General features: G+C 36.7%; 4 protein-coding genes and 1 pseudogene across 4 annotated transcripts; 3 read left to right on the top strand and 2 right to left on the bottom strand.

The window, feature by feature from the left end:
- On the bottom strand, positions 4,878 to 5,840 carry LOC109130845 (annotated as a pseudogene).
- Positions 7,422 to 8,529, top strand: LOC104766491 (eukaryotic translation initiation factor 1A-like). The gene is made up of 2 exons (XM_010490395.2): positions 7,422 to 7,554; positions 7,939 to 8,529. Exon 2 carries the CDS (start codon positions 7,946 to 7,948, stop codon positions 8,381 to 8,383), a length of 438 nt encoding a protein of 145 aa, XP_010488697.1. The 5' UTR covers positions 7,422 to 7,554; positions 7,939 to 7,945; the 3' UTR covers positions 8,384 to 8,529.
- Positions 9,756 to 10,863, top strand: LOC104766489 (eukaryotic translation initiation factor 1A-like). The gene is made up of 2 exons (XM_010490393.2): positions 9,756 to 9,888; positions 10,273 to 10,863. The coding sequence occupies exon 2, from the start codon at positions 10,280 to 10,282 to the stop codon at positions 10,715 to 10,717; it is 438 nt and encodes a 145-aa protein (XP_010488695.1). The 5' UTR covers positions 9,756 to 9,888; positions 10,273 to 10,279; the 3' UTR covers positions 10,718 to 10,863.
- Positions 11,873 to 12,746, bottom strand: LOC104766490. Its single transcript, XM_019241125.1, has one exon. The coding sequence runs from the start codon at positions 12,647 to 12,649 to the stop codon at positions 12,056 to 12,058; it is 594 nt and encodes a 197-aa protein (XP_019096670.1). The 5' UTR covers positions 12,650 to 12,746; the 3' UTR covers positions 11,873 to 12,055.
- On the top strand, positions 13,906 to 15,525 carry LOC104766488. Its single transcript, XM_010490392.2, has 2 exons — positions 13,906 to 14,940; positions 15,231 to 15,525. The coding sequence occupies exons 1-2, from the start codon at positions 14,520 to 14,522 to the stop codon at positions 15,272 to 15,274; spliced, it is 465 nt and encodes a 154-aa protein (XP_010488694.1). The 5' UTR covers positions 13,906 to 14,519; the 3' UTR covers positions 15,275 to 15,525.

Here is a 19,153-nt window from a genome sequence, read left to right as displayed (position 1 = left end):
CTACTCCTGCTACCGCTATAAACTCTTTCCAAATACCGTATTAATCTCGTGAGTAGGATGCATTTCACTTTGTGCTCCTGATTGAATTTCAGCCTCTTAGCCTTTTTCATTCCTTGCAAGATATTCGTGCTCTACATTTAAAGCTCTAATTGTCTCTAATGATTGTGAACCCATTGTATAAAGAAAAGAAAAAAAAAAACAGTTGAGTTACTACCATTTAACTCAACTAAATAACTCAAAATGTCTTATCCAACCCAAATAAACAAAATCTGGTCTCTTAAACTAGTTCATACATACAGCTCCTCCATTCAGATTGTAAACCAGATCAAATATGTCATAAAATTGTTGAAATTGTTCAAAAACGTAAAACGTAAAGTAAAGAGATATAAAAAGATTAAGCTTTTTGAATCAACAGAGAAACCAATCAAGGAGAATTTTTCAAAAACATAAAGGCTAACACAAATTTAAACCAATTCCAGTAATCTCAAAGGAAACACAAAAGTTTTTGATTTTAATATTTTTAATTGAACTAGGACTCAGACCCCGCGATGTCGCAGGGGAAGTATTTTAGAAAAAAATAAATAAATTTAAAATTTAAAATTATACATTATGAAATCATTTGAATGTAATAAAATAGTTTGAATACATAAACATTAAACATAAACTGTTACTAAAACACAACCATCAAAATGAAAGCTTATAACAAAAATTATTATGTAGAATAGACGCAACTTTGCAAAAAAATATTGTTTAAAGTATTATAAATGTAAGGTTTTTTTTTATGAAGAATTATGGTAAAGGTACAATTAAAAAAATCATTATGACAAAGTGATCCTAACTGAGTATATTGAACTAATGGTTGTAATGAGTAAATATAATTTTCTATTAAATAATTATAATTAAAAACAAAATAATATAAATTTTAAATATTAAAATAGTTTTTAATGAAAAGTTACGATAAATAGACGCAACACAACTATAAATTCTATATTAAGTTTTATTAAATTTTTATACTGCTATAATTATTTCTAAAATTTGAGTTAGATTATAGAATAACAATGAATATGAAACGACCCGACCCGTTTTTTTTAAAAATAATAATAATAATAATAATAATAATAATAATAATAATAATAATAATAATAATAATAATAATAATAATAATAATAATAATAATAATAATAATAATAATAATAATAATAATAATAATAATAATAATAATAATAATAATAATAATAATAATAATAATAATAATAATAATAATAATAATAATAATAATAATAATAATAATAATAATAATAATAATAATAATAATAATAATAATAATAATAATAATAATAATAATAATAATAATAATAATAATAATAATAATAATAATAATAATAATAATAATAATAATAATAATAATAATAATAATAATAATAATAATAATAATAATAATAATAATAATAATAATAATAATAATAATAAACTACAACTAGTGGTCTCATATCCACTAGCCATCTAACCACAACCACAATCAAACAGCGGAAATAACCAATATCAATAACCAATAATAATCCAATAATCAAATATAACCATAACCAATATCCAAATACCAAACATCAGGAAACATAAAACCAACAACCTAGCAATGTTTCTAATGACCCAACTCTAGCAACCTAGTAATGCCAGACAACAACCATTCGAGTCCCTAGAACATCCTACTCTTCATTGCCTTGATTCCACGATCACACTTTGCCTTTACCTGCACCACAAACACAAATTGCAATGCATGAGTATTTTATAAACACTCAGTAAGGCAATCCTCCCATCTACTGGGCTATACACACAAGCAAGAGAGACATCTCTAACCATCAATAAACAATCAACAATCAACAATAACAAACCAGGACTCAGCATCGACCGACACCAGTTGGAGGTTCCGTCGACCGACGCAAGATCTGCATCGACCGATGCTCCCATTGCATCGACCGATGCATGCTCGACATAGCACGAAAACCCTAGATTTTACGCGTCGTCCTCGCATTTGCATCGACCGACGCACAAAGTGCATCGACCGATACAATGCCGAGCATCGTTTTCCCCGAAGCTTCTCGCCGGATCTTCGTTCCTACAACCACAAAACTCTATCCCAAGCCACAAGAAAGCTTCCCAACGTCCCAAATAACAAGCAAATCAGAGATATCTCCAGCTTAGATAAGCCATGGTCATGCACTTACCTTTGCCATAGGAGAAACCCGACCCAAACACAGGAAGAAAACGCTCCTAGGAAGCTCCTACAACGATCTAAGCCTCAGATCTCACAGGAAAACGCCACAAAATTCCAAGAATCCCCCAAAAACGCTTAAGAACTGATAAGAACTCTTTTTTCTCTTGTTTTCTCTCAAAAACGGCTGAACTCGTCGAATGAGACAAAAACACGACTTAAGGGTTTTCCCAAAACGCAGCGTTTAACTTAACTCGTCCGCAGAAAACTGAACCTGCATCGACCGATGCAATCCCCTAAACCGGGATTTTGGTTCGCGGATGTTACAGAATATTAGATATTAATATTCAAATTATTTAGATTAAACATAAAACGGAAAATTTGTTTCAACGCACAATGATTTGTTAGTTATTGATGAGAAGACAAATATATAAAAAGTTCAAAAGATATGAATATTTAAATAGACACACCTATTAGAACGAAAAGTTATGATGAAAAAATATGAATAAAATATAGTGAAAAGACACATCTCTAAAATGAACAGATACAACTGTTTGAATTTAAAAAAAGGAATAAAAACAGTTTTCTTACAAAAAAATACTAAGCAAAGTCGCAACTGTTGTTCGTATTTACTCAGATTGTTATTCTTATTTTTAAATATTAAACTATTTTTTTAACACAAAGTTACGGTAAAAATAGTGGCAACTATAAATTCTATATTAAGTTGTATTAAATTTCTCTACTGCTATAACCATTTCTAAAATTTTAGTTAGATTATAGAAAAACGTTGAATATTAGATATTAATATTTAATTATTTAGATTCAACATAAAATGGAAAATTTGTTTCAACGAACTTGTTAGTTACTGATGAAGAGACAAATATAAAGAGAGTTCATGGGTCCACATTTTTTAATGGGCCTCACATCCTCTCTCTAGGTCCGTGAGCCCATCCAGATCTGACGACCGGTTAGCTACGTCAGTAGGCTTCAAAGACTTGTTACCATCCCTACAAATCACCAAATGATCTTTCCATGTGTTTTGTCCTCACTCGTACAGTTTCGACAATCACTTTGCGTAAGGTCACCCATTCTAATACTACTCCAGCTCAAGCAAGCTTAATTCAGGAGTTCTCTCAGAACCCTTGACCGAAAAGATAAGTACACTTTGGTGACATAGGTGGCCAAATCAATTCTTTTAAACCTCTCCGCAAATCTCTGAAACCGGGGTGTCACAAGAGGCATGTATAAAAAAATCTTTTTTTGTTATTAGACATTTAAATTAAAAGTTTGTGATGTTCTACAATAAATAATGTAAAAACTTTTAATAAAATCATAAATTTTATCTTAAAAATATGTTTTTATGTGTTTATTGCAATTTTGAAAACAATACATTAGTTTTTTATTTTATTTGGTGTTTTTAAATTAACATGGAGCTATACATATATTTAATACAATAATATATTTATTTTATTATTAATTTAATAAATAGTCATTTCACTTACTGCTTATTTTAAGAAATACTCTCTCATGTTGTCTAATTATTAAAATACCCTCTATAAATAAGTAATTGACTAAACTGCCATCATCTTAAGAAGAAGAATTGTCGCTAAAATATCAGAGACGATTCATATAGAGACGCCGCACTAAGAATTCAACATCACAAGGTAATTAGTTGATTTCAGTTACAAATTAGATGTTGAATCACATTTTGAATGTTGTTTGAATCAGCACCTCAGCGAATCGAAATTTAAGATCATGGATAATCGAAAAAAATATTGTTGTTGTTAGCTTTTAAAATCGATGAACCGATCTGTAGATACGCGATTTAGTGTCTTGTTCCTACTGTGCTTTTGTGGACTTGACCGTCGTGGCCATGAAGGCGGCTATGGTGTGTTATTGGTTTCAAAATTTTTGCTTCATTTGTAGTTTATTCTTTTTTTTTCATTGGCAGGTATTGATGTTGGTTCTAAGTGTTGTTGTTGGTCCTAAGTTAAGAAATTTCAAATTTTTATGTTTCCCTTGTCCAATTTCAATGGATGCTTGCAAATTCAATTCAGGCTTAAAGAGTTTTTTTTTTTTTGTTTTTTTGATAAAAAAGTTTGTCTTGTGTCTAATTCATCTGTTATCATATCTGCAATTTGGGATATCATTATTCTTCATCTCTCCTTTTTTTTCAGTTGCTGCGACTTAAATCTCATGATTTTAGAGTCGCCAGATAATTAAAGACACCACCCATGCCTTAAATTAGAAGTAGCGATCGTCGATGGTTTTTGAATCCATTGATTCAGCTATGCGAAGAAAACTTTTATAGAATAATTATCAACATAAAAAAAAAAATTAATTAGAATTTTGCGTAATTTACATTTTATCCTTTAAAATGCTTATATTTACAATATACAGTTGCCTAGAAAACCGTGCCAAATGGAATCGCGATAGGAAAAAGAACAAGGCCATCATCTATAATTTTTTTTAAAACTTCAAAAAGTATTTAAAAGGTTTTGTTTGGCCATGTTGCATCACCTTTTAGTTGTGAAGTAATCGAATCCAGATATATTTACATAATTTGTGTTATAGGATTACTATTGGATGTATTAGAACAATAAAGTATTATATAGAGTTTAATCATAAGACGTATGATATAGAGATTAAATGGTGGCAAAATAACAAAGATTTATGCAATAGAGATTAAACCCTCTAGAAATAACAAACAGGATAACCGATGGAGATATCATGAAAAACAACATCATATGTTTTGGTTTCGAGATCAAGTTCCACCATTGCTTCCCTTCGCTCACTAGAGTACAAAACCAACTTCTTCTTCTTCTTCCCATCGAAAAGTGCTAGTGGCAAGAGCGCGCATATGTGATTACCAAACCATTGAGAAGAAGTTGTAGCCAGATCAATGGAACACATTTTGTACCATGTATTATTGGCTGAATTGAATGACCATATCACTTGATTGGGCCACTTCATCTCAGAAATGCACAAACGGTTGTCGAGGTCGCACATAACGATATCGGAATCATCAACATTGGAAGATCGAAGGATAAAATTTTGGTTTCCTCGTAGTCGGTGAACCAATGAAGCGACCCATATACATAGACAGGCTCGGGGCAAGCAACAATTCGATGAGGAGAAGTGGGAGAAACATACCGTCAAGCGTTGGTGCTAAAGTCGGAAACCTCGCAGGTAGTAGATTGTCTAGGCCAATCTTTGAATAGTTGTATAACCAAATGGGCTTGTATGTACCCATGATTTTGTCTTTACCAAATCCAAGATTAGAGACCATGTAATTAAGGTCGTAGAAACTACTCCTAAGTCGAGAATGAGTTGCTGTAAGCTACAGAGAGGGAGAGGCCGATACCATCTAGTGGTTGGGTTGACCCCAAAACTTTGCTGTGATGGTAGAGACAAGCGAAACCGTCATAGCTATTATAGGGAACGAGGAATCGGGTGTTATTGACTGATGATAATGAACCCAACACCAGTGTACTTAGATTTTACAACGGGGTCACGAGTATCATGATCATCAGGCTATAAAGAGACCATGAGAACATCTGGATTACATGTTTGCTGACGATGTGTCAACTGTCTTCGTTGGAAGAATGAAGAGTCGATCGTTGATTTCCATTGTTTCGATACACCCTTTGAATCTCATCAGCCATTCCAATATACTCGAGCAGCGTTGCTTTTTTGACATTCTTGTCATTGTTGAGAGCAGACCGACCTTGATGATAAAAGAGATCATCAAAGACTAAAGAGGCTTATTTATATAAAACTCACAAAAATAAACAGGAAAGACAAAAACCTTCCAAGAAAAAAGGCAAAACTCAACAATTTCCTTTTCCTCAAGAAAACAGAAACATGAAGACACAAAACCATTTACCAAGAAGAAGTTCATATTAATTAGTGGTAGTTCTATCACAAACGAAACTTAATATTAAATTTAAAAAAAACAAAAACTACTTTCTAATACCAAAATAGTTGGAAAATTCCCGTAAAACCCTAGATCTATAGCCACTGCCGCCTGAGGCTTTAACCGGCGGTGTGAGAGGGCTCTGCTCTTCTTCTTTGCTTTGTTTTCCAGTAGTAGTAGTAGGGTGACTTGCTCTCTTCCTCTCCGGTCGTGCTGAGGATTAGCTAATTGTTGCGTCGAGACGGTGTGGCGGCTGGCGCTATGGAGAGAGATCTCGGCTCGCTCTCCTCTCCGGGAGATTGGTGGTGGCTCGAAGTTGTTCCAGGTGGCCTTCTATCCAGCTTCAGGGTGTCGTATCTGCGCCCTCCTGCTACCCCTTTCCTTTCTGCCGGAGATCCTCGCTGACTGGAGGTTAACGGTTGAGTCAGGTCTTAGAGTCTACCGGTTTGTTGGGGAGGTTCTGTGTGTGTCGGTGGCCAAGATTTGAGGACATCCTCAAAGCCAGCGTTCTTGAGAGCTTCCTCAACTCTGTGGTTTCAGTTCGGCCAAGAAGAGAGAAAACAAGACAGCTGCGATGTGGCCAATCCGGAATTGCACCATGAGGTGAAGATATGCTAATCTGAGCTTCAATCTCTTATCTTTCGGAGATTAGCATTCTGGTTATTGCGTGGTTAGTTCTAGGAAGCCCCTGTTCATGCTGGTTTTGCTTCGCGACTCTTGGTCGGGTCAGTCGGATGTATTGTCTGTTTTAGGTTTAGGACCGGAACAATGAAAGCCGGAGAAGCCAAGCTTTTCTGATGTTGTGCCTCTGGGTGTTGATGCTATTGGGACAAGTTCTACATGCCGATCACGAGGTTCTAATAGCTTGGAGTTGCTTTGTTCTTCAGTATAGGATTTGGTCTTCTCTAGGTTAGTAGTTGTTTTCGTGTCAAAAGGTCAATTTAGGTGGTTTAAGAGATGATTTCACACAGAGTCGTGGTGTGTTATCTATCTCATTGTGATTAAAAAATAAAATGTTTCTCAATTAGGTAGTGTTGGATCCGTCTAGTGATTCAAGGTGATACTAGATCAACCCATTGCATTTAGTCCAATCTATGAAAGTGAATGTTATGTACCTTTGATTTTGTTGTATTGCTTTGGATAATGAATAGTTGATGTTGAAAAAAAAAAAAATAGTTTGGAAAATTCAAAATTTAAACCAAACCGAATGTCAGATTGAAATGAGAGTGGTATGGTTCCGTAATATAACCTAAAAACAAAGGGCAATCAAAACACGTGTACTATATTATAAACACTTTTCTGGAAATGTCGAGAGAATAGTTTTCGCAGCCGCAAGCTACAAACTTTGATCCCCAAATTTGTCAATCTATCTCGCTTCCAAGAAAGAGGCTTCTCTAGCTTAATCTCAGATCTGAATCGTTCCTTAGTGGTGAGCCTTCGCGATCTATTTCAATTCAATTCGTCTCTTAATCCTATTTCTCGATTCGTGAGCTTTAGATTTTATTAGGGTTTTCAGTAATTTTGAGTCGGCGGCGAAGTTCTTTATCGTCGATCGATCCTCTCCGTTATCAGAAGTTGTTTGATTCTTGAAAAGTTTTGATTTTTTTCTTGTGGGTTATTGCTCAATCCGAATTCGAAGTTTTGAAAACCCTAGATTGGTATCTTCTTCGTTAGTCTTTAAGATTTGTTTCAGGGTTCTTGCTTTGGTTATAGTTTTAGAGTCTTGTGTGGTTTATAAAAGAGAGGAGTGTTTTGTTCTGCATGTTTAAAAGACTGAACCTTGATCTGAGGATAATGTATTGTTTTTGTGCAGATACATCATGCCGAAGAACAAGGGAAAGGGAGGAAAGAACAGGAAGAGAGGAAAGAACGAAGCTGATGACGAGAAGAGAGAGCTTATATTCAAGGAAGATGGACAGGAATACGCGCAAGTCCAACGTATGCTTGGTAATGGGAGATGTGAAGCTATGTGTATCGATGGTACCAAACGTCTTTGCCATATCCGTGGTAAGATGCATAAGAAGGTTTGGATTGCAGCAGGTGACATTGTACTTGTTGGTTTGAGGGATTACCAAGATGACAAAGCCGATGTTATCCTCAAGTACATGTCTGATGAGGCTAGGCTTCTCAAGGCTTATGGTGAGCTTCCGGATAATACCCGTCTCAACGAAGGAATTGTTGGTGATTTTGAAGATGATCCTCAAAATGAGGTCGATGACTTTGTTGAGTTTGAGGATGAGGATATCGATAGGATCTAAGGCTTTGTTTGTGTTTTCTTTCTTTCCGGCTTGTATTTTCTATTTGAGACGTATGACTTCTGAGTTTACAGAAGTGTATGGTGATAAAACATTACTGTTGTTGCAAGATACGTAATACTATTTTGTATTTTGTTTTCCAATGTCCCTATTGCTGGTTCGCTGGGTGTTGTTGTTGCATAATTTCATGTTGCTTCAGAGCTCTTGAAGGAAGCTGGTGCAGAGAAGCGTCTAGATGGTTTATGCCAGTGCTGAAATGAATTAAGTTCTAGTCATATGTCAAACAGAGTAATGAGAAGCCTGTTTTTGGCATCAACCGCAAGAACAGAGTTGATTTCTTCTTCTTATCTACTATGAAGTCTATGATTCTTCTTTGTCACATGTAGAAATCAAATGACCTGTATGGAGAACATGGTTCTCACTAAATCTCTTGTAACATCCTCATGTGTTGTGCCCCCAAGATTAGATAGTGGAAGCCAATTCAGAACATGTTAGGATTGATATATATTATGAATCACATCCACATTAGACATGACACAAATTTAAAGGCGAAGATGAATCATTGGACTACTAAATTCAGTTGGTGTATTGTGGAGATTTGGATCTTATCACTGACCTTGTCCATCTCTCATTCATGTTCCAGTGAAACATGTAGAGAAAGCATTGTGTTGCATTGAGTCTTATGGAGGACGTCTTATTGACAATTGGAAATTAAGAAAAGGGAAGAAAAACAAATTGACTACACTACATAAGTACAGGGCACCAATATACATAATCTTTTCGTCGAAAGAGAGAAAATTATAAACTTCTCATGCCGAACATGAAAACTAAAGAAAGCTAAACTAAAGTCTAGAAAAGTCATCTATCCGGGACAAAGAAAATTATTTGCTTCATTGTCACATGTAGAGATCTAATGTTTTGACCTACCATGAGCTTCAAATGACTTGTACATGGAATAAACTGCTCCTCATTAAATCTTTTGTACATACATACTGTGTTGTGTCCCCAAGATTAGATAGTGGTAGCCAATACAGAACATGCGAGGATTGGCTATATTACGAATCGCATTCACATATAAATGATGAGACTATGAGACATGACACAAATTTAAAGATTAAGATGAGTTATTGCGCAGTTGGTGTATGGTGGAGGTTTGAATCCTATCAATGTAGCCAATATGGAGGACGTCTTATTGATATTTGGAAATTAAGAAAAGGGAGGAAAAAAAGTACAAAACTATTCGTCAAAAGAGAGAAAAATATAAACTTCTCATGCTGAACATGAAAACTAAAGATAGCTAAACTAAACTCTAGAAAAGTCATCTATCCGGGACTAANAAGGGCAATCAAAACACGTGTACTATATTATAAACACTTTTCTGGAAATGTCGAGAGAATAGTTTTCGCAGCCGCAAGCTACAAACTTTGATCCCCAAATTTGTCAATCTATCTCGCTTCCAAGAAAGAGGCTTCTCTAGCTTAATCTCAGATCTGAATCGTTCCTTAGTGGTGAGCCTTCGCGATCTATTTCAATTCAATTCGTCTCTTAATCCTATTTCTCGATTCGTGAGCTTTAGATTTTATTAGGGTTTTCAGTAATTTTGAGTCGGCGGCGAAGTTCTTTATCGTCGATCGATCCTCTCCGTTATCAGAAGTTGTTTGATTCTTGAAAAGTTTTGATTTTTTTCTTGTGGGTTATTGCTCAATCCGAATTCGAAGTTTTGAAAACCCTAGATTGGTATCTTCTTCGTTAGTCTTTAAGATTTGTTTCAGGGTTCTTGCTTTGGTTATAGTTTTAGAGTCTTGTGTGGTTTATAAAAGAGAGGAGTGTTTTGTTCTGCATGTTTAAAAGACTGAACCTTGATCTGAGGATAATGTATTGTTTTTGTGCAGATACATCATGCCGAAGAACAAGGGAAAGGGAGGAAAGAACAGGAAGAGAGGAAAGAACGAAGCTGATGACGAGAAGAGAGAGCTTATATTCAAGGAAGATGGACAGGAATACGCGCAAGTCCAACGTATGCTTGGTAATGGGAGATGTGAAGCTATGTGTATCGATGGTACCAAACGTCTTTGCCATATCCGTGGTAAGATGCATAAGAAGGTTTGGATTGCAGCAGGTGACATTGTACTTGTTGGTTTGAGGGATTACCAAGATGACAAAGCCGATGTTATCCTCAAGTACATGTCTGATGAGGCTAGGCTTCTCAAGGCTTATGGTGAGCTTCCGGATAATACCCGTCTCAACGAAGGAATTGTTGGTGATTTTGAAGATGATCCTCAAAATGAGGTCGATGACTTTGTTGAGTTTGAGGATGAGGATATCGATAGGATCTAAGGCTTTGTTTGTGTTTTCTTTCTTTCCGGCTTGTATTTTCTATTTGAGACGTATGACTTCTGAGTTTACAGAAGTGTATGGTGATAAAACATTACTGTTGTTGCAAGATACGTAATACTATTTTGTATTTTGTTTTCCAATGTCCCTATTGCTGGTTCGCTGGGTGTTGTTGTTGCATAATTTCATGTTGCTTCAGAGCTCTTGAAGGAAGCTGGTGCAGAGAAGCGTCTAGATGGTTTATGCCAGTGCTGAAATGAATTAAGTTCTAGTCATATGTCAAACAGAGTAATGAGAAGCCTGTTTTTGGCATCAACCGCAAGAACAGAGTTGATTTCTTCTTCTTATCTACTATGAAGTCTATGATTCTTCTTTGTCACATGTAGAAATCAAATGACCTGTATGGAGAACATGGTTCTCACTAAATCTCTTGTAACATCCTCATGTGTTGTGCCCCCAAGATTAGATAGTGGAAGCCAATTCAGAACATGTTAGGATTGATATATATTATGAATCACATCCACATTAGACATGACACAAATTTAAAGGCGAAGATGAATCATTGGACTACTAAATTCAGTTGGTGTATTGTGGAGATTTGGATCTTATCACTGACCTTGTCCATCTCTCATTCATGTTCCAGTGAAACATGTAGAGAAAGCATTGTGTTGCATTGAGTCTTATGGAGGACGTCTTATTGACAATTGGAAATTAAGAAAAGGGAAGAAAAACAAATTGACTACACTACATAAGTACAGGGCACCAATATACATAATCTTTTCGTCGAAAGAGAGAAAATTATAAACTTCTCATGCCGAACATGAAAACTAAAGAAAGCTAAACTAAAGTCTAGAAAAGTCATCTATCCGGGACAAAGAAAATTATTTGCTTCATTGTCACATGTAGAGATCTAATGTTTTGACCTACCATGAGCTTCAAATGACTTGTACATGGAATAAACTGCTCCTCATTAAATCTTTTGTACATACATACTGTGTTGTGTCCCCAAGATTAGATAGTGGTAGCCAATACAGAACATGCGAGGATTGGCTATATTACGAATCGCATTCACATATAAATGATGAGACTATGAGACATGACACAAATTTAAAGATTAAGATGAGTTATTGCGCAGTTGGTGTATGGTGGAGGTTTGAATCCTATCAATGTAGCCAATATGGAGGACGTCTTATTGATATTTGGAAATTAAGAAAAGGGAGGAAAAAAAGTACAAAACTATTCGTCAAAAGAGAGAAAAATATAAACTTCTCATGCTGAACATGAAAACTAAAGATAGCTAAACTAAACTCTAGAAAAGTCATCTATCCGGGACTAAGAAAATTATTTGCTTCTCTTGCCGAATCGAATCTCTGCCTTCATCTTCCTGATGAACTCCTCACATTTCTTGTTCAATTCTTCCGAACTTAACAAACTATCATTTATCTCATTGTCATCATTATGATCATCTACCATAGTGATAGCGAGGTCTTGTACTAATACATCCTCATCGTCCTCAACAACCAATGCTAATTCTTGTTCTTCTTCGCCTCCTCTAAACAAAACAACTCTGTCTTCTTCTTTAGAAACACTCTTTTCTTCAAGTAGTGCCACTACTTTCTTGACTTCTGTTTCTTTTAAGTCATTGATCCTTACTTCTTTTGTTCTGTCAACGATGTTAATGGTTTTATCGTGCAAAAGAGTTTCAGAATTCCCTCGGAAACTCCCCACGATAAAGCCCACAATCCCATTGCATAGCAAAAACATGTACTTCTTGTCCACAAGGTTGCTATACATGGACAGCAACTGAAGTCTTTGTTGAAGAGAAGAGACTAAGGAAGAGTAAGATAGTATAAAAGAGAAAATGGATGCCAATGCTATGATCTTAGTGACTATTTTCATCTCCTTCACGCTTCTTTCTTGTTTTTGAGATTCCATCTCCACTCTCTCTCTCTCTCTCTTGCGCTCTGTCTCTCCCCTTTGAATTGAGAAAAAGAATGGTGAATGAGAAACAAATTTGGGGGAACTCTCTTTTTATAGATTAGTGGATGTGTGTTTGATTTTACCAATATTTTTGTTGTATATACATATATTTTTTAATTGTTGGTTAAAGCAGTTTATGTTCTCTTATGAAGCATTCAAACCAAATTATCATATACTTAAGTTATTTATTTTTTTGTTTGATTATTTCTGATGAATTCTAGAAGTTTATCATTGCTTAGCTATCGTTTATTAAGAAAATATTTATCTTTTTAGAAAAGTTGTCAATACTGTATGAGAGATATTTTTTGAATACTAATCAATTAATAAAAATAACTTAAAATTTGATATTAGCTATTTAAAGGCATATCAAATATATTAAATGGTGGTATAGCTTATAAATGTATAAAATTTTAGGAAAATTTGTTTTGATGAAAAATAATTAGTTTAAATGTCTTAAACTTATATGTAAGAGTGAAATATTGTCCTCATTATCAATTGTTACAAAAAATTGTTATTAAAAATTGCATTTTTATTTCTTAATAAATCAATCCAAAAGTTTCTTTAAAAAAAAAAAAAAGTTGGAGTTGACACGGTCACAATTCGAGCTACTACGACCTTCGACGTAAATTCTTAAGTCGTTGGATTTCATTTTTTGTAGGATGGTTCCTCTTTTGTTTTCTTTTGAAAATATATATACGCCAAAATTACAAGACCATTGACTTGGATGTGTTTTATTTCATAATGTCACAAAAGGCCATTGACCTGATAGATATGTTTAAAAGTCATTGCTCGGTGTCAAATAAAAGAAAGATTAAAAAGTTAAAAGTCATTGCTCTATGGTTGCATGTCAATCATATCAATGACGCGTTTCCAAAGAAAAGAAAATTAGTGGACTGATATTTGATAACAAGAAGGAGAAAATGTTTTTAAGTGAAAAATAGATTGGGCACTCATTACTGTGTAAATGGTATCAATATATGTGTTAATTATATATGGTTTCCAATTAGAAGACACAAGAAAAACTCCAATATTTTTAAAAGATGGTTATCGATAAAACATGGAGCGATATGATTTACGAAGATATTGTACGTCTACATGTCAATTATCATACAAGGGTGTCCAAGTAATGCCGTGACCGTCAGGTATGGGTTTATATAATTAATAGGTCCTAACGTAAAAACAGAGCAAAGCCAATAGCCCTCGTCAAGATTTTTACAGGAAGCTTTGGTTTTTCTAAAGATTTTTATTGTTTCAGATTGATAACTAAGAAAAAAAGACAACTATCAAAGCACGAAGATATTTGGTGGACAATGTTAGTTTGTGAGATACTGGAACGACGTGAAGAATTATAATTAGAATATCGGAGTTTTTTAATTGTTATTACGATATACTCAAATATGTATAGAATATTTACTTAGATATGACTATTATAAACTCTCGACTCTGTCTGTATAAATAGCAACGCTATGTGAATGAATAGAACAACAACTTCAGAAATTATTTTATGATATTGTTCTTGTGATCTAATTTTTTATTTTTTTCTTCCTGGAACAACCGCTGCCGTTTAAAACTCTTCTACTTCGTTTTTTTTACTCGAGCATCTTGTCTCTTGCCTTTGCTTTCACCATGTCGGAACAGCAAGTCGTTGCAGCAACATATGCCTCTACTACCAAAATATACTCTCTCAATGCATCCGATAACCCAGGTGCCTTGATTTTTTTTGTCATCCTCACAGAAGACAATTACTAATCAAGATCCTCTTCCCTCTTTGAATCAAGCGTACTCTCGTGTTGTTCGAGAGGAACAAAACATCAATGCTGCGACTATGCGTGAAGTGAACAAAACAGAGGGCATCGGTTTCTCTGTTCAAGCGAAGGTCGCTTCCCAGGTTACAGCTACCTCTGGCTCTCAGACTCGCGATCGCTCCACTCTTTCATGCACCCACTGTCGTCGCCAAGGCCATGATGTCTCTGATTGCTTTCAACTTCATGGCTTCCCAGATTGGTATTTCGAACAAAAAGGTGGTATTCGTCCCTCCACTTTCGACACTCGTGACGTCTCTATTCGTGGGAACACTGATGTTCGTTCTGCTCAATGTGGTGGCCGTTCATCCAGACGTCGTGGCAGAGGACCGGTCAACAATGCTCGTGTTGCAACCACATCCGACAGCAACACAGACCAGATTGCTCAACTAATCAACTTGCTTCAAAGCCAACGTCCGTCCACCACATCTGAAAAATTGTCGGGTAAAACCAATCTTACTGATGTAATTATTGATACAGGCGCTTCACATCACATGTCTGGAGACTGCTCTCTCTTAGTTAATGTTATTGACATCAGTTCGTCCTCTGTGACGTTTCCTGATGGTCGCTTCTCTCGAGCTACTAAGCGTGGCTCCCTCCCGCTTAGCTCTGCCTATCTTCTCGATGATGTGTTGTTTGTTCCGGATTTTGACTGCACATTAATCCCTGTTTCTAATTTGCTGAAACAAACTGGATCTATCGTAATTTTCACAGACACTTTGTGCTTTTTGCAGGACCGTTTTTTGAGGACTTTGATTGGAGCAGAGGAGGAACGTGAGGGAGTGTACTACTTTACCGGTGTGTCCGCTGCAGGTGTCCACAAATCATCCAAGGATTCTAGCTTAGTGGCCTTGTGGCATCGTAGATTAGGACACCCATCTACCAGTGTTTTGTTATCCTTACCCGAATGTGTATGTTCCTCCAATGATGTTGGAGAGATCAAAAGTTGCGATATTTATTTTCGTTCTAAACAAACAAGAGAGGTTTTTGCTGATAGCATTAATAAAGCTTTGGATTGTTTTTCACTTGTACATTGTGACGTATGGGGTCCTTATCGAACTCCATCAACAAGTGGAGCTTGCTACTTTCTTACATTTGTTGATGACTACTCCAGGTCGGTTTGGACATACTTGATGACGGCCAAATCTGAAGTCCCTGGTTTGATTAAATTTTTTTGTGCAATGTCTGAAAGGCAGTTAGGTAAACAAGTGAAGGAATTTCATAGTGATCATGGGACTGAATTCATGTGTCTCACGTCCTAGTTTCAACAGCAAGGGATTATACATCAAACTTCCTGCGTTGATACTCCACAGCAGAACGGCTGGGTAGGGCGTAAACACCGCCGCATCCTTAATGTGGCCCGTGCTTGCCTCTTTCAAGGTCATTTACCAACTAACTTTTGGGGTGAGAGCATTCTCACTGCTACACATCTTATCAACCAGACTCCATCATCTGTTTTAAAGGATAAAACACCATATGAAATGCTCTTTAGTTCACCACCTTCTTATGCCATGATCCGTGTATTCGGTTGCTTATGTTATGCTCACCACCGCTCTCGCGACAAGGACAAGTTCGGTTCTTGCAGTCGGAGGTGTATCATGGTCGGTTATCTGTTTGGTAAGAAGGCCTGGCGTTTGTATGATCTTGACACAAAACAGTTTTTCACAAGTAGAGATGTGCGTTTTCAGGAGGATGTTTTTCCTTTCACTACGATTGAGAACTCCTCACCGTCGGTCATACCATCAGGTCCTATCACTGGTGACCTGTTTCTCGATGACCCTACCAACGTCCACGACCCTGCACCTTCCGGTTCATTATCTACTATTCCTCCCGCCACCAATATTGTTCTTGAACCCACACCTACTATTGCTCACACACCAGCTGTTGTTGATTCCTCGCCATTGACACCTAAACAATCAGTGCATAACCCACCTTTGGCTCCTCCTTGTGATATTGATTCTACTCCTTCGTTGTCGTCGTTTTCACCTATGATCGATCTTGTGCCTCTTGTTGAGTCACCACCATCACCGGGTTTTCCTGAACTTCTCGGCAAGGGTCTTCGTACCAAGAAACCGTCTGTGTTTCCTAAGGATTACGTTGTCACTCGCAATGTACATTATCCCTCACACGTTCTCTCGCCTGGTCTCTCCACCAAAGAATCCTCGTCAACGGTCTCCAGTAAGGATTTTTATCCTATTGCTGATTGCTTACATGAGTCTGGTTTTTCAGCAAACCACATTGCTTTTCTTGCCGCGATCCTTGACAGCAATGAACCTAAGCACTTTAAGGATGCGGTTCTCATCAAGGAATGGTGCGATGCTATGCAAAAGAAAATTGTTGCTCTTGAGGCTAATCATACATGGGATGTTACCGATCTCCCTCTCGGGAAGAAAGGTATCAGCAGCAAATGGGTATATAAATTGAAGTTCAACTCCGACGAAACTCTCGAGCACCACAAAGCCCGTTTGGTTGTGATGGGGAACCATCAAAAAGAAGGTACAGATTTTAAAGAAACATTTGCTCCCATTGCTAAGATGACCACAGTTCAGTCTCTTTTAGCTGTGGTGGCTGCTAAGGACTGGGAAGTGCACCAAATGGACGTCTACAATGCCTTCTTACATGGTAATCTGGATGAAGAGGTGTATATGAAACTTCTTCCGGGGTTCAAGTCAGCAGATCCAAACAAAGTATGACGTTTTCAGAAGTCTTTGTACGGCCTTAAACAAGCTCCGCGCTGTTGGGTTTCGAAGTTTTCTACTGCTCTTCGGGAACTTGGCTTCACTTAGAGCTATCAGGATTATTCTTTATTCTCCTTATGTCGAGGAACTCGTTGATCTTCAGGCGATCAACGAGTTCAAGGTTCAGCTCAACAAATGTGTTTCATATGAAGGATTTGGGCAAACTTAAATATTTTCTTTTTATTGAGGTTTCTCGGGGACCAGATGATTTTTGTCTCTTCCAACGCAAGTATGCTCTTGACATCATCTCCGAAGCTGGTCTCTTGGGTGCCAAACCGTCTCCGGTTCCTATTGAGCTGAATCAGAAGCTTGTGTCGATTAAGGGTCCTATGTTTGATAATCCGGAACAGTATCACCGTCTGGTGGGCCGGTTCATTTACTTGACCATCACCAGACCGGATTTGAGTTACACTGTGCATATCCTTTCTCAGTTTATGAAAGCACCTCTAGTTGCTCATTGGGAAGCTGCCTTGCGCCTTGTTTGCTATCGCAAAGGTTCTTCTGCTCAAGGTATATTTCTTCGATCCGACAGCGAACTTCATCTTAGTGCATACTGTGACTCCGATTACAACGGCTGCCCTTTAACTCGTCAGTCTCTCTCCGCCTACGTCGTTTACTTGGGTGACTCATTCATATCTTGGAAAACAAAGAAACAGAAAACGGTCTCCTCCTCCTTTGCTGGACCGGAGTACCGCGCTATGGCCTATACTCTAAAAGAAATCAAATGGCTGAAGGCTCTTATGCGGACCTTGGGTGTTGATCATCCTCACCCTATCGATCTTCATTGTGATAGTCAAGCTGATATCTACATCGCTGCTAATCCCGTCTTCCATGAGCGTACCAAACACATTGAGTCTGATTGTCATCAAGTACGCGATGCTGTTCAGGCCAAGCTCATTGCAACTCAACACATTTTTACATCGGACCAGGTGGCCAATTTCTTGACCAAAACATTGCCCGGACCTACCTTTTCAAGACTGATGTCCACGTTTGGCATTCCACATTACGTACCACCAATGCGACGGGGGGTATTACGATATACTCGAATATGTATAGAATATTTACTTAGATATGACTCTATCATAAACTCTCTATATGTATAAATAGCAACACTATGTGAATGGATAGAACAACAACTTCAGAAAGTATTTCAATTGTCAAGCAAGATATCATCGGATCAAAGAAATAAGATTTGAAGTAGTCTTAGAATAAGAAAGAAGGGTAATCTATATATATTGGAATTGAGGCTTAAGGTTTTACTGAACCGCATAGAAATATAAGAGCCAAGCGAAGAAGCTTTTAGGATTCTTAAAAAGTTTTGGTTGAATTAAGAATTGGTCACTGACAAGTCGTGTTGACTATGTGTAAATCTGATTAAACATATCTTGTAAGATTGTTTAAGTGATTCTTAATAAGAAAATAATTTCTTTTCAATATTGGTTGCATCTTAGTAGTTACAATTGGTATCATAGCAGTTAACTGACTAGAGCTTTATACTCAGTACATGTTGAGATCTTGAGACAAAGATGTAGTCGGTGAATGAGTTGATGGTTCTTCAGAAGGCTGAAATCTTGGATGACCAAAATTATGGGCGTTGGAAGGTACGTATGATTTAGTGGATTCGTCAACTAGGAGAAGACGTGTGGATGAATGTTGAAGAAGACTGGGAATCTCCTTATGATAAACCTGAGGCGAAGATAAAATCACCAAGCCAAAGGCACGTTGGACAACCGATGAGAAGAATCTATCCAAGTACAATGAAAAGGCTCTTAACGCCATCTTTGGTGCTATTTATGGTGAAAAGTGTAAGCTTGTTCAAGGTTGTGAATCAACTAAAAATGCTTGGGACATACGGCAAAAGGCACACGAAAGGAACTCAAGTGTCAAAAGAACAAGACTGGATAAACTCGCCTCTCAAT

Source organism: Camelina sativa, chromosome 19 (assembly GCF_000633955.1).
Source record: "Camelina sativa cultivar DH55 chromosome 19, Cs, whole genome shotgun sequence".
NCBI lineage: Eukaryota > Viridiplantae > Streptophyta > Magnoliopsida > Brassicales > Brassicaceae > Camelina > Camelina sativa.
Note: the sequence above shows the minus strand (reverse complement) of the source record. Positions and strands in the feature narration are given on the sequence as shown.